Raw genomic sequence first — 13,122 nt, forward strand, 5'->3', positions numbered from 1 at the left:
CTGTCATCCTGCTTAGCACTGTGCTCACTTTTCTCATGTTGTGCAGCATGGACAGTGGTGCTAACTGGGCATGTTCCAACAGCAGGTTATAGGCTACATCCAGGTGCTGCAGGTTCAGCAGCTGCTCCACCCCTGCAGACAAACAAGATAAGCCATCAATCAGCCCAGAAATCCAACACTAAGGAGCTCTTTCTCCCTTGCCACAGGATCAACACTAGCTGCTGTGCCTGACAGATCTGAGGTACTGCAGACTCCCAAGCTCTCCCTCTTGGGCTGGGAAAGGAAAGGAGGGAAGGAATAGCCCCAGGCAGAGGGAATTGGCTCCAGGCCACTCCCAGTTCTGGGACCCAAGTGCCTACAACACTCTCCAACCCATCACCCTTCCTGGACTCACCATTAATACTGTCAAGTTCATTGCTGCGCAAGATCAGAGTCACCAGCTTGGTTCGACTGCAGAGTCCTAGGTTTGGCACCTTTGGCAGGAAGTTATAAGCCAGATTTAAGTACTCCAGCTCTGTAAGGGTCTGTGCAGAGAAAAGGAAAAGAGCCCTCAGAGCCACTCAGTTACTTCTCTCCAGTCACAGGCGGTGGAGCCCTACCGCAGCTATTCAGAGGCTGCACTCAAAAGCTCTGAGTTCTTTACAATCGTCTGTGCCAGATCTGGACTAGGCCTCAGGAGCCCTGGCTCACAGCTGCATGCTCAGAGCTGGTTATCCATGAAGTTAAAGGATAGCGGAACCCAAACAAAAATTTTACGTTAAGGGTAGAGCTATCTTAAAGCCAACTGACAGCCTAGCTTGAAAGAGCAAATCTGAAAGTCAGGAAATTCAGCATCACTGAATTTTAAGGCACTTCCAGCACCTCACAATCACTAGTGCATTTCTCCTCACACACGCCCTGTGAGGCGTGGAGCACGGATATTCCCATGCTACAGACAGAAAGGAGGCACAGAGGAAGTCTGTGGTGGCGCAGTGAACTGAGCCCTCTCTCAAGTCCCAGGAAACCCTAACCACTGGGAAATCCTTCCTCTCTACTCGCACAGCTATCCAAGATGCTGTGACTGCAAGCATCACAGCGGGGGAATGTGTGGGAGCGTCTGTCCGAGCTCCAGCCATGGTCCCAGAGCAGTGAGGTTTCTGCAGTAAAGCTGTTCGAGTTCACATCAGAGGCGGTATTTGCAGACACACTCAGCACTGGTCTCACTCCGCGCCTACTGGAATCTGCTGAGTTTTAACATCTACTCCCAGGGGAGCGCAGCACATCAGCAGTGACTGCGTTTGAAAATCCCTCCTTCAGCTGTCAGATTTCACAGTTCACATCACGAGACATGCCCTCCTCACTGTGTTATTTGGCCAAGCTTAACCTTTGTCTCTCAGAGAGTGCAGCTCAGAGGGTCACAAAGCACTGGCTCAGTCTGACCCAAGGCAGCAGCTTCAGAACTGTCACACCACTGACCGCGAGCCCCACATCCTGCACAGATGTCAGGGTAGCAGCTGAGACCGTGTGAAGTTGGGAGGTGAATATGGTATGCCCAGGGAGGTCCCCACTCTAGGGAAGATAGGTGGAGTGCGCTGGATTCTGACTCGTGGTGGAATGGCAGGTTGAGCGGGGCATATGTCAGAGTGACACCTGGTTCCAGCTTTAATTATTCCAGGTGAGTGTTTGACATTATTCATTCCAGCAATGGAGCAGCTTGCCTGCACTAGCCACTCTGGTGTAGTTAGGAAGAACTGCATGACTGCACAGCACTGGAACGCGGCTGCTCCTGACCAATACTCACAGAAGCAGAGACTATGCAGGGCCTCCCCTGAGCCAGCCACAAGGGGCTGCACTGGCAAGTCTAGACTCTCACATGTGCCTGGCTCCAGCTGATAAAAGGTTCAGGGAATCTCTGGCCTGTCTCTAGCAGGCCAGTAAAGGGCTACACACCAGGATGCTGTCCAGACTTGGTGGGCTGAAGGGGCTGAGTCACAGCCCATAGCTATGCAGCACCTGCCTGCTTTAGGGTGGGGGCTGCAGATCAAAGCGAACCAGTGGAGATCCAGGCACGATCGAGAGACTCATGGGAAATAGGACCAACCCCCAGAACTCACCCTACAATACTCACCATTAAGTAGTGCTCACAGTCCTGGATTCTGTTGTGACTCAAATCCAAGACCTTCAGGGCATTCAGCAGTTGCTGAAAGACAGGGGAGAAGGGGTGCTAGAGCATCAGCTTCAAGGCCCTTGACAAAACAAACATCTCCACAGCAGAATGGGAGGGTCAGGCCTTGCCACTCAAGACTCTCCACACCCTCTCCATGGAGCCTGGCAGCACCATGACCACAGCCAATACCCAACCCCTCTACCCCATTGCTAGCCACCGTGACAGGGTCGCCTCACCAGCGATCCATCCAGGACAGTGATGGTGTTGTAGCTGAAGTTAACAGTCTGCAATTCCAGCCAGGGGAGGGCGGAGCTCAGATCCCCTCCGCAGGCTGAGATGACCTCCTAGGAAGGTGGGAGTGAGAAGAGATTAGCAGCCAGCACTTGACAAGCAAAGGGATAGTAGCTGGGTACCAGACAGCAGTCAGCACAGTACAGGGCTGTCATACTGCATCTACAGGCCACGCCCCTGCTATTCTTCAGTCAGCCTGCCCCACCCCACAGAACGTCCCATGCTGCTACCCATGAGGAGCGGTGAGAGCCCCATGGCTAGATTCAGAAGGAAGAGGACGTGCTGTGGCCTGGTATGTCTGAGGGCCTGCAGTTATTCACACGCTCTCATCAGTTATTCCTGGACCTGAGGCGCAAAGACTAATCAAGCCATTTACAAATGGTTACAACTTCAGCAAAACCCTCCCCCAGTGGCCGTCTACCACCAACCCCAGCCAGCTCTCTGCCAGGTCAGACAGGGAACAAAGCAGCTATACCAAATGCTCTGGAGAGGCCAAGAGGGGTGAGTTCCTGAGCTGAGGACCCTCAGAGAACTCCCTGCTGGCAAACCCAGCTCAAACCAGGAGGCTGCTAATAAGCACCTTTGCTGTAAGCGTTGCATGAGGATAGAATTGTTGCCAAGACCACTCAAGTCTCTACAGGTTAAAACTTGAGCCTCCATCCCCACCAAACAGCCTGCAGATCGCAGGGCACTGGCGCAAGGCACTCCCCGTGGGCAGCCTCACTACCAGCTGCAGCCTCATGCAGCACCTGACAGGGCTCAGCGTCACAGGTTGGGAGGTGCTGAAAGGTTCCAAAGGAGAGACTCTCTAGCTAGGCATGGGTGAGGACAGTATCCAGGCCAGGCAATTCCATCCGAACAGCCAGCAGCTGGGGACCTCCAGAGCCGGAAGTTAGAGCCTGTGTGACAGACAGCACGGACCTGACCACTCCTGACAAGTGAGAGTCTGCACCACAGGGTGAGTCTCAGCCAGCTGCCTAGGGGAGAAGAACCCCACAGAACAGTGGTTGATGGAGACAGCGCTCCGTCCCAGGGCTGGAAGACCAAGCAAACCAGTTCTTGTTCTCAGGGATCAGTTCCTGGCCAGGCTCAGAGCCAGCACTCGCCTCCAGCATACTGACGCATTTGCTGCAAGTTAAGGCCTCCAGCTGGGAATAGATGAACCGCAGCCCCCGCAGGCAGTGCAGAGGGACAGACTTCAGCTGTGGTGGTGAGAGAAAGGGGAGAATGCATGTAGGAGTGTCACAGCACCAGAGCAGCCACCTCCCTGTCCCCAGCCCAGTGTCAGGGGAGCCACCTTTCTCCCAGCTCTACAGGAGAGACCTAGCAGCATTCCCAGCCCCACTCCAGTGCAGTAGGGGGTCAGACCCCACTCCTCTAGCAAGGGTGGTATTTCACCCAATCTCTGAAAAGCTGGGGCACTCCAGTGACTTGCTCCTAAAGCCACATGGCTGGGGATGAAGGCTTAGCTAGTCCTCCCAGCAATACTGACCTCCAGGCGCCGGAGAGACTTGAAGGGGAAGATCTTCACAGAGGATTGCAGATTACAACTGGGGACGTGGACAAGCTGCAGAGGGATGGAATGGACAGAGTCACTGAATGTCAGGCGGGGGGGGGGGGGGGAGAGGAGGAGGTTACATGGCAACCTCGTGCACCTTCTCAGAGCTGCCAGAGCCTCAGGCTGTCCTCTGCGGTCTGATTCAGCAGGCAGCACCCTTCCCTCCAAAAGAACACAACTCTTGCCCTAATGCAGTGTCCACCCCAAACAAAAAGTAGAGAGTTTCATTGATGATGAAGTGGGGACAGGACTAACTAAAAGCAGCCTTAAGACAGTGACAAAGGCAATGGCTCCCCTGTATGGTTCCCAAGGCGTGCTCCATAGGGTACTGCTCAAAAGTCTCCAGACTCAGATTTTATAGGTCAGAAGGGACCATTATGCCATCTAGTCTGACCTCTGCACAATGCAGGCACAGAATCTCACCCACCACTCCTGTAACAAACCCCTAACCTATGTTTGAGTTACTGAAGTCCTCAAATTGTGGTTGAAGACCTCAAGCTGCAGAGAATCCTCCAGCAAGTGACCCATGCCCCATGCTGCATAGGAAGGCGAAAAACCTCCAGGGCAGATTGGGCGGCCCTGGAGGGAAATTCCTTCTAAACCCCAATATGGCCATCAGTTAAACCCTGAGCATATGGGCAAGACCACCAGCCAGCACTCAGGAAAGAATTCTCTGTAGTAACTCAGTCCCATCCCATCTAACATCCCATCACAGACCACTGGGCATACTTACCTGCTGATAATCAAAGATCAATTGCCAAATTAAATGTTCAACATTATGCTATCCTATCATACCACTCCTCCATAAACTTATCAAGCTTAGTCTTAAAGCCAATAAGTTTTGCCCCACTACTTCCCTTGGAAGGCTGTTCCAGATCTTCACTCCTCTAATGGTTAGAAACCTGTGTCTAATTCAAGTCTAAACTTCCTGATGGCCAGTTATATCCATTTGTCTTGTGTCCGCATTGGTACTAAGCTTATCAATTCCTCCCCTCCCTCTGATATATTGAAAGAGCAATCATATTCCCCCGCAACCTTCTTTTGATTGGCTAAACAGGTCAACTCTTTAAGTCTCCTTTCATAAAGGTTTTCTTTTCTCAGATCATCCTAGCAGCCCTTCGGTTTCCTATCTCACAGGATGTAAACAATAAAACCAGCAAATGATTAGTATGTTCTTATCTATACCTGAGCAGCAGCCCCCGCTGCCCAAGCCTAATGCCACGATGGCAGCCCTTGTATCAAAGAGCCAGACAGGGCAGGAACCAGCACTCAGCTAGTGGAGGTGCTACTTTTGGCAGCACAGCTGAGCAAATAGGTCCAGACCATTTTGTCCCAATGCAGCATGGCTCACACAGGCACATCACTAAAAAGATTTATTAGAGACCACAGATCTTGCATAGGAAAGTGTGCAGCTGTACCAGCATTAGTATGAGTGGAAGCTCTGGTATAGACAAAGCTCTGGAGTTGGACTAATTTTTCCCCACCATTCCGAGTAGCCCTTCCTGTCAGTGGGTTTGACTTAGGCCTGGTCTACACCTAAAACTTAGGTGCACCCAGCTACTCTGCTCAGGCTGTAAAAAAAAGTGGTACTTTGTGCAGTGTAGTTAAGAATATAAGAACGGCCATACCGGGCCAGACCAAAGGTCAATCCAGCCCAGTATCCTGTCTACCAACAGTGGCCAATGCCAGGTGCCCCAGAGGGAGTGGACCTAACAGGCAATGATCAAGAGATCTCTCTCCTGCCATCCATCTCCTTCCTCTGACAAACAGAGGCTAGGGACACCATTCCTTACCTATCCTGGCTAATAGCCATTAATGGACTTAACCATCATGAATTTATCCAGTTCTCTTTTAAACACTGTTTAGTCCTAGCCTTCACAACCTCCTCAGACAAGGAGTTCCACAGGTTGACTGTGTGCTGCGTGAAGAACTTCCTTGTATTTGTTTTAAACCTGCTGCCTATTAAGTTAAGTTGACCCAACCCATCTCCACACCCCCATACATACAGCTAGGTAGACACAGAGGTGGATTATCTACAATCAGCCAAAACCTCCTTATACCAACACAGGAAGCACCTGTGCTACAGCAATACAGCTGCAGTGCTGTAACTGTCACTGTAGCGTAGAGACACCCTAGCGACAGAGCCACAGCTCCACTGCAGCTCTCGCCAGTGGTTAACATCAAGTCTACTGGAAAGGCGAGTGTTCTGTATTTCCCCAATGCAGCGATGCTCTGACCAGATCACAAGCGGAGGGTCTATAAAACAGACTGGGCCTCCCCAGGTTTTAGACTGGTGGTGTAGACGGGCCTCAAGCTCCAGCAGCCCTTACTGAAAGGGGGCTTTCATCCTCCACTCACTATAGTTTATGGCTGCCCCCAGTCACTGTCTCCCCACAGTATGATTTAGTTTTATTGAAATATGTTAATTAAACACAGGATGAGACTAAGAGCAGGAGCCAGAAAATCCAGAGGTCACACTCCATTTATACAGCCATGGGACTGCACTGTCTAATCAAAGGTTAGACAGCATTGTGAGTTCTGCGACGCTGAACACGGAACAAGGGCAGAACTGCAGATCTCTGCTTCTCTTGAGCACTTGTGTTAGCCAAACTGGTTTTCATTCAAGAGACACTCAACATGGCTGGAGCGCCAGGCACCAACACTGCTGTCAAGAGCGCAGCTGGAAGGGTGGTTAATCACAGGGAGGGGTTTGCACAGTGGAGTACCAGTGCGGGGGGTGGGGGGGCAGACTCACATTAACATTTGAGAACAGCTTGTTTCAGGCTGGCTTTTGATCTGCCTCCTGACCATTTAACAGCCTCCCCCTTTATTTACATGGTGTACAGCCAGTCTCAGACCGTTTCTCCAAACGGCCACTTACTGCACAGTAACAGTAGCCGCTTCCTTCCTTTCAGAGCTTGTTACAGACCTAGCTTATTAACTATGTTAAGACAAGCATACACCATAGAACCTTTGTACTCTGATGGATCTGTATTTCCCAGGGAGCCTGGACATTCTGATCTCGTCGTTTTAACAGTGCCCAGCTTGAGCCCAGACAATTCAAAAAAAGTTAATTCACATTCAAATACTGGACATATTTTAACCCTTCTTTTGCTGAAAGCATTAGTAGTGAGCCAAGCTTCTCAGGTCTGACTCTCGGCATACTGCCCTTAGGCCTGGTCCACACAACGTTAGGTCGACACAAGGCAATTTATGTCAACCTATGCATGTGGGTCTACAATCAGATGAGTCTCCAGCTGACATCAGCGCCCTGTTAGGGTGATGCAGTAAAGCCACCTCCCCAAACAGCATGGACCATGTCCGACCTAATGAGGCCGATGCCATGAGTGCAGACAGCATGTGACCTATGTCTACACTAACATTCCTCCAGCAGCTGTCCCACAATACACCATTCCTTGCAGCAGTGACTGCTCAGGTCACAAATGTGAACTTCCCTGGCTGATGTCATAGTGACCTGAAGCCCCTGCCCCCTTAGAATACCCAACATTTTTAAATGCTTTTCCTGTTTGCCCAGCTTGATGCACACCTTGCAGCTCTCCCTTGCTGGGCTGCTGCACACAAAATATCATGGTCCTGGAACAGACAGGAGGTACCGGCTCTCCTAGGCTCGTGGGGAGAAGCAGCTGTGCAAGCACAGCTACAGACCAACCACAGTAACATGGACAGCTACGGAGAGACAGCACGGGGGATGCAGGCAAAAGGGCGTGATAGGGATCAGCCGCCATGCCGTGTGAAAGCAAAGGAATAGCAGTAGGCATACCACAAGCAGGAGCAGCAGAACCTCTCCAAAAGTGGGGGGGAACCACCAGTGCCAGAACCATGCCCCCGCCCCCTCCACTCTTACAGATGGTAGAAAGTGATGGGGCTATAGCCCCCTGGTCCAGCACCCCGACCACAAGGCCAGGGAGGTCAACAGTCGATCTGGTGCCGAGATGCAGGCCTGTCACTTTTACATCATGCTGCATGCCATGCTGGGCAGAGATCCCAAGAGCACCCTGCAGATTGCTGTGGGTACCTCAGAGGAAACAGGGACCCCAGCCATGAACAGTGAGGAGACATGCTGGGGGGAGGGGAGAGAGGGTGAGGAGGAAGGTGTCAAGCCACACAGCAAGCCTGGACTTAAGACTACCTTAGAAACCAGCTAGTCACATCTGCCAAGCCCGGAGGGGCCCAACGGAGCGGAAGGAAGTGTGGTGTGTGCATGCGTTTTTCCTCACCATGTTTTAAATGTAAAGACTGTGCCCTGCATCCCCAAGTTAAGCTCCAGGTAATGACTTGTCATTGTGTTATTCATAGAAGTGGCAGCAGTGTAGATAGAGGCACAGTTGGCATCTGCTTTTCATTCCTGTCGGGTTATGCAGGAGGGACATAGGGAGCGACTGTACATACAGATGCCCCTTGTATCCTCCAGAAGTCTCAAATGACACTCATGGAGATACACCCTGATCCTCTTCCAAAGCAGTCCAGGGATGACAATCTTATTTCTTCTTCGACAGGAGGAGACTTTTCCATGCCACTCTGCCTGGCCTTTAGCAGAGACCACTGCAGCAAACAGGCCAAAATGGCTTCAGGACACCACCAGCATCTGAGCTACGCTGTTGTTAGCCTGTATCTCACTGCTGAGGGTATCACCACCCCCGTCTGTGGAAAACAGGACCAATACTCAGTGCCATTGCCCTATGTACTTGTACCCCTGTCAGTAGTGACCAAAATATTATTCTTTCATACAACCAAAAAGCTTAATGCCTCCCTCCTTCCCCCCAGTCTCCACCCCCACCCAGCCATACTCACAAGGCTGGGACTATGCCATGGTACTCCAGACCTGAAGTATCAATAAGCACGTCCTGTTAAATATATTAATAAGGAAATGGCTTTTTGAAGCTTCTCTTTCCCTTTCTGTTCTGACTGTACATCCAATGATCCATCTGGTTTACCTGTGGCTGCTGCTATTGCAGCCCCGATGGGCACTCCCTCCCTGAAGAACATCTGACCCTGATGAGGATGAGGTTCAGTGAGAATCTGCAAGTCAGCATTGCATTGGATTGCAAACAAAGGGCCTGGCAGGCAAACACACAGCATGCAGGAGGACAGAGGGGACAGATGCAGGTATCACAGCAAGAAAAGGAGAGGGAGATGCACAAGGACATAAAGGAGCTTCTTGGGCAACAAACAAATGCTACAGACTCTGGTTGACCTACATGTCCTACAGTCAAAGGACTGCAAAGGGTGTTGAGAACTCCATGGTAGCTGCCTCCTATACCCTCCGCACCCAACATACCAAGTGGCATCATGAGCACATCCCTGTGCCTATCACTGTGCACCAAGGGACAGGAAAGAAAATCAGAGCTTCACATATATCAGCTGTGGTTCTCACAGGTCAGTGTGTTTAGCCAAAACGGATATTTTTGCACCAAAATGGACAGAAGGGTTTGCTGCTTTTCCAGTTTTAAAGTTCCGTTCTGTTAATTTATGTTCAATATTTGCATTGTCTTGTTTGCACATTTTGCCCTGTTTGAGTGACAAGTTTCTTTTTTGGAAAATAAGCTCTTTTATTAGTTCACAGTACAGACTGCAGAACACAGACTCAAGGCATCCACTACTTGTAAGCATACAGCACCACAGAACTCATAGGTTCAAGACACCCAGTCATGTGGAAGTGCACAGCAAGCCCTACTGAGTGCAAAGGTTTGGTAAAATAGTGCAATACTTATACATTTACACCAAGCACTAGGAGGCTATAAACCTTCAGGGCCAGGGCAGCACCAGGCACACAGCACTACTAATTGTCAGCCACAGAAGTGCTCTTTCAAAGCCTCCTTCAACCACTCAGCTCCACAACAAGCTATTATAATGGCCCCGGTGTTTGCTTCTTCAAACTCAGCTGCTCTACCTTCACCCTGTTGGCAGTTTTTATATACTCTGGGGCTACAACAAGATGTGCCATTTACTGCTGCAGATCCAGCCACAGCAGGAGATGATTAACAGCCCTACACACTTGCATGACAACAGCCCCCACTGTGGCTTTTCCAGCTCCAAAATGATTTCCCATTGACTGGCGCAGCAAGCTTCCAGACTGGTCACCACTCTTCTCCTCTGTCACTGCAGCTCATTCTGGTGTGTCTGCGCTGGAGAGTGGGGTGAGCTCAGCATACCGATCCAGGAATGTGGCCTTTCACACCCAAAAGTTCTGCAGTCACTGTTCACCCTCCCAAACCTGCATTATGATGCAATGCCACCAGTCAGTGCTCATTTCTTGGGCCCAGAAGCAGCACTCCACCATCTGCAGCTGTTCTGTGAATGCCACCAGAACCCTGAATTGTTTTTTGCTGTACCCCATAACAATCTGTCCTTGAAGAAATTGTGACGTCCTTTGCTATTGCACACTGGCAGGAAGAATGGCAACACCAGAGTATCATTCATCTTGTATCTGCAATGTTCATGAGAACAGTGCAGAGCTGTGAGAGATCCAGGTTTCTGTTGGAGATGGCAGGCACCAAGAAGTGCCACGTAGGTTTGTAAAATTAAAAAAATAGGGCATGAAAATTATTGGCTGGCATTATGGGATGGAGAAAGTTGTATGGTGGGGAACTTGATCCCTAACTCCTGGAGATTCCCTGAGAGACTTATTTCTAGTCTACAACACAATGCAAGCATTTTCCCCAAAAGGCATTGTGCTATATGGTGGCACAAACATTAGGATACTTACCTGTGACTCAATGCACTTTGCATCGACACAAGAGCTTCTGGTGAGTACACACCACACCAATGCAAGCAGCCATGCATGTACACGCACAAGCAACAGATTGACTTTGGCAGCTACACACTGACAACTCATGTTGACTAAAGTTGGTAGTGTACACAGTCTTACATGCAAAATCATGCTCTGAGGTGTCTCTAGTCTCGGTTTGCCAGAAGCTGGGAACGGGTGACAGGGGATGGGTCACTTGAGGAGTCCCTGTTCTGTTTACTCCCTTCAGGGCATTGGCATTGGCCACCGTCAGAGGAGACACGATACTGGGCTAGATGGACCTTTGGTCTGACCCAGTATAGCCGTTTTTATGTTCCATCTACCCCAAGAACATCTGGCAGCGTAGGAACCATGCACATTAGCTGTGCTGACTGAAGCACTCTGTCAGTACAGCTGTGTCTACCCCAAGGGGTTTCTGGGCATAGTCAGGTGTGTTTTCACACCCATGACTGTAACAGCTTTGCCAGCATTAAGTGTAGACAAAGTCATGTCATTCCCATCCTGGAACTCCCAGGTTGTTTTCATTTACAATTAGTAATGGACATCTTCAATAAGCTCTTGGGTCTGTTTTCAGCTTACACCATCTCCACTCCTCTCCCACTACCTAGCACGCCCTTCTAACGCTTGGGGCAAAAGCCTTCTCTAACTCTTGTCATCTCTACCTAGTTCAAAGGTCTTCTGAAACTCTCACCTTTGCCTTCATCTCAGTTATTGGTCTTTTTACAATCCAATTACAAAGTGTACATCCAGAGCATTTCTAGCAATTCCCCTTCCCACTACAATCAAGTGAATAGCCATTGGTCTAGCCGAATCATTGGAACCCAACAAGGAGTAGCCATGCATCCTTGCTAAGACAATGGATGTTATCTCTAACTTTCTCAAGCCTACCACCACCACCTACACCCTCAGACCTACAAAGCTTGAGCTAGCTCATCCATGCCCCAGTCTCCACCAGATACTGTTAACATTCACACACATTTTATGATTTACCCTTCAGTTTATTCACTACAATGCCATCCCAACCAGGGTCTGCTTTGATATTCCTCTGTTGTCCTGTTTTTAACTCTGCAAAACCTTTTGGAGACCGTTTGCTGGGAAAGATGCGATAACAAATAAATACATATTACAGGAACAGTATGGTTCCACATTCTACCTGAGGCATTGACAGAATTGGGGGCACAGAGACAAGAACTTTGATACACATGCAATAGAGCAGGGGTAGGCAACCTATGGCATGTGTGCCAAAGGTGGCACCCAAGCTGATTTTCAGTGGCACTCACACTGCCTGGGTCCTGGCCACTGGTCCAGGGGGCTCTGCATTTTAATTTAATTTTAAATTAGACTTAAAACATTTTGAAAACCTTATTTACTTTACATACAACAATAGTTTAGTTATGCATTATAGATTTATGGAAAGAGACCTTCTAAAAATCTTAAAATGTATTACCGGCACACAAAACCTTAAATTAGAATGAATAAATGGAGACTCAGCACACCACTTCTGAAAGGTTGCTGACCCCTGCAATAGAGGGATAACCATATACTTCCCAAATGAGCCCATCCTGGGATGGGGATACAGAGAAATCTGCTTCAGCAGTCCAACCTACCCCTACAGAACTGCTAAGCTTACCATAATCATTCCCCCTTCCCCACAAAAATCATCACAGGGCACCTTTTCATTACAGACCTTCAGGGAGAGAGTCTTCTGCAAGATGTCAAACAAGAACTGAGCCTGGAGAATGGCACATGTGTCAGCTGGATGTGATGGAAGGGCAACGAAACCACGGTTCTGGTTCCGAGACACCAGATGCTGCTCAAAGACCTGCGTCAGGTGTTGCAGAGTGGAGGTGAGTAAGGTGAGGGTGCTAGTGCCATCTAGAACCAAGTCTCCTGTCAAAGAGATCAGACCATTAACAAACCCCATGTATCTGCAGTTCCATCCATAATTCACTTCACCATTTCCCATGGTGTGACTGAAGGCCAGGAAGGGGACCTCTCTCCCATGGTCATGAGCCATACGTAGCACCAATCTATTTGCCTGACATGATCACATTAAATCACTGCCCCTGCCCCCCAGCCTGCACTGCCCCCTCCAGCATCCCCCCAGCCCGCACTGCTTCAGCCTCCACAGTGCCCCAGCATCCCCCCCAGCCTGCACTGCCCCCCCAGCCCGCACTGCTACAGCCCCCGCAGTGCCCCAGCATCCGCCCCAGCCTGCACTGCCCCCCCAGCCCGCACCGCTCCCGCCCCCGCCTCGGGGGATCCCACGGGCCGAGCCTGGGAGCCGGCGGCGCCTCACCGGAGTCCTGGAGAAGCCGCGCTAAGCCCTGGACCAGCATCTCCCCGGGTGCCACAGGC

General features: G+C 50.3%; 1 protein-coding gene across 1 annotated transcript in view; it reads right to left on the minus strand.

Annotated features, from left to right (window-relative positions):
• STK11IP (serine/threonine kinase 11 interacting protein) overlaps positions 1-13,116 on the minus strand; it is a 33,897-nt gene extending 20,781 nt beyond the window's left edge. Inside the window, exons 1-8 of the mRNA XM_032774485.2 lie at positions 13,064-13,116; positions 12,452-12,654; positions 3,930-4,004; positions 3,544-3,639; positions 2,383-2,490; positions 2,108-2,179; positions 395-524; positions 29-132 (exon numbers count right to left, since the gene is read on the minus strand). Coding sequence (XP_032630376.1) covers positions 29-132; positions 395-524; positions 2,108-2,179; positions 2,383-2,490; positions 3,544-3,639; positions 3,930-4,004; positions 12,452-12,654; positions 13,064-13,103 — 828 coding nt within the window. The 5' untranslated portion in view covers positions 13,104-13,116. The remainder of the gene's footprint in view (positions 1-28; positions 133-394; positions 525-2,107; positions 2,180-2,382; positions 2,491-3,543; positions 3,640-3,929; positions 4,005-12,451; positions 12,655-13,063) is intronic.
• Positions 13,117-13,122: the final 6 nt, after the last annotated feature.

This window comes from Chelonoidis abingdonii, chromosome 10, assembly GCF_003597395.2.
Source record: "Chelonoidis abingdonii isolate Lonesome George chromosome 10, CheloAbing_2.0, whole genome shotgun sequence".
Taxonomy (NCBI): Eukaryota; Metazoa; Chordata; order Testudines; family Testudinidae; genus Chelonoidis; species Chelonoidis abingdonii.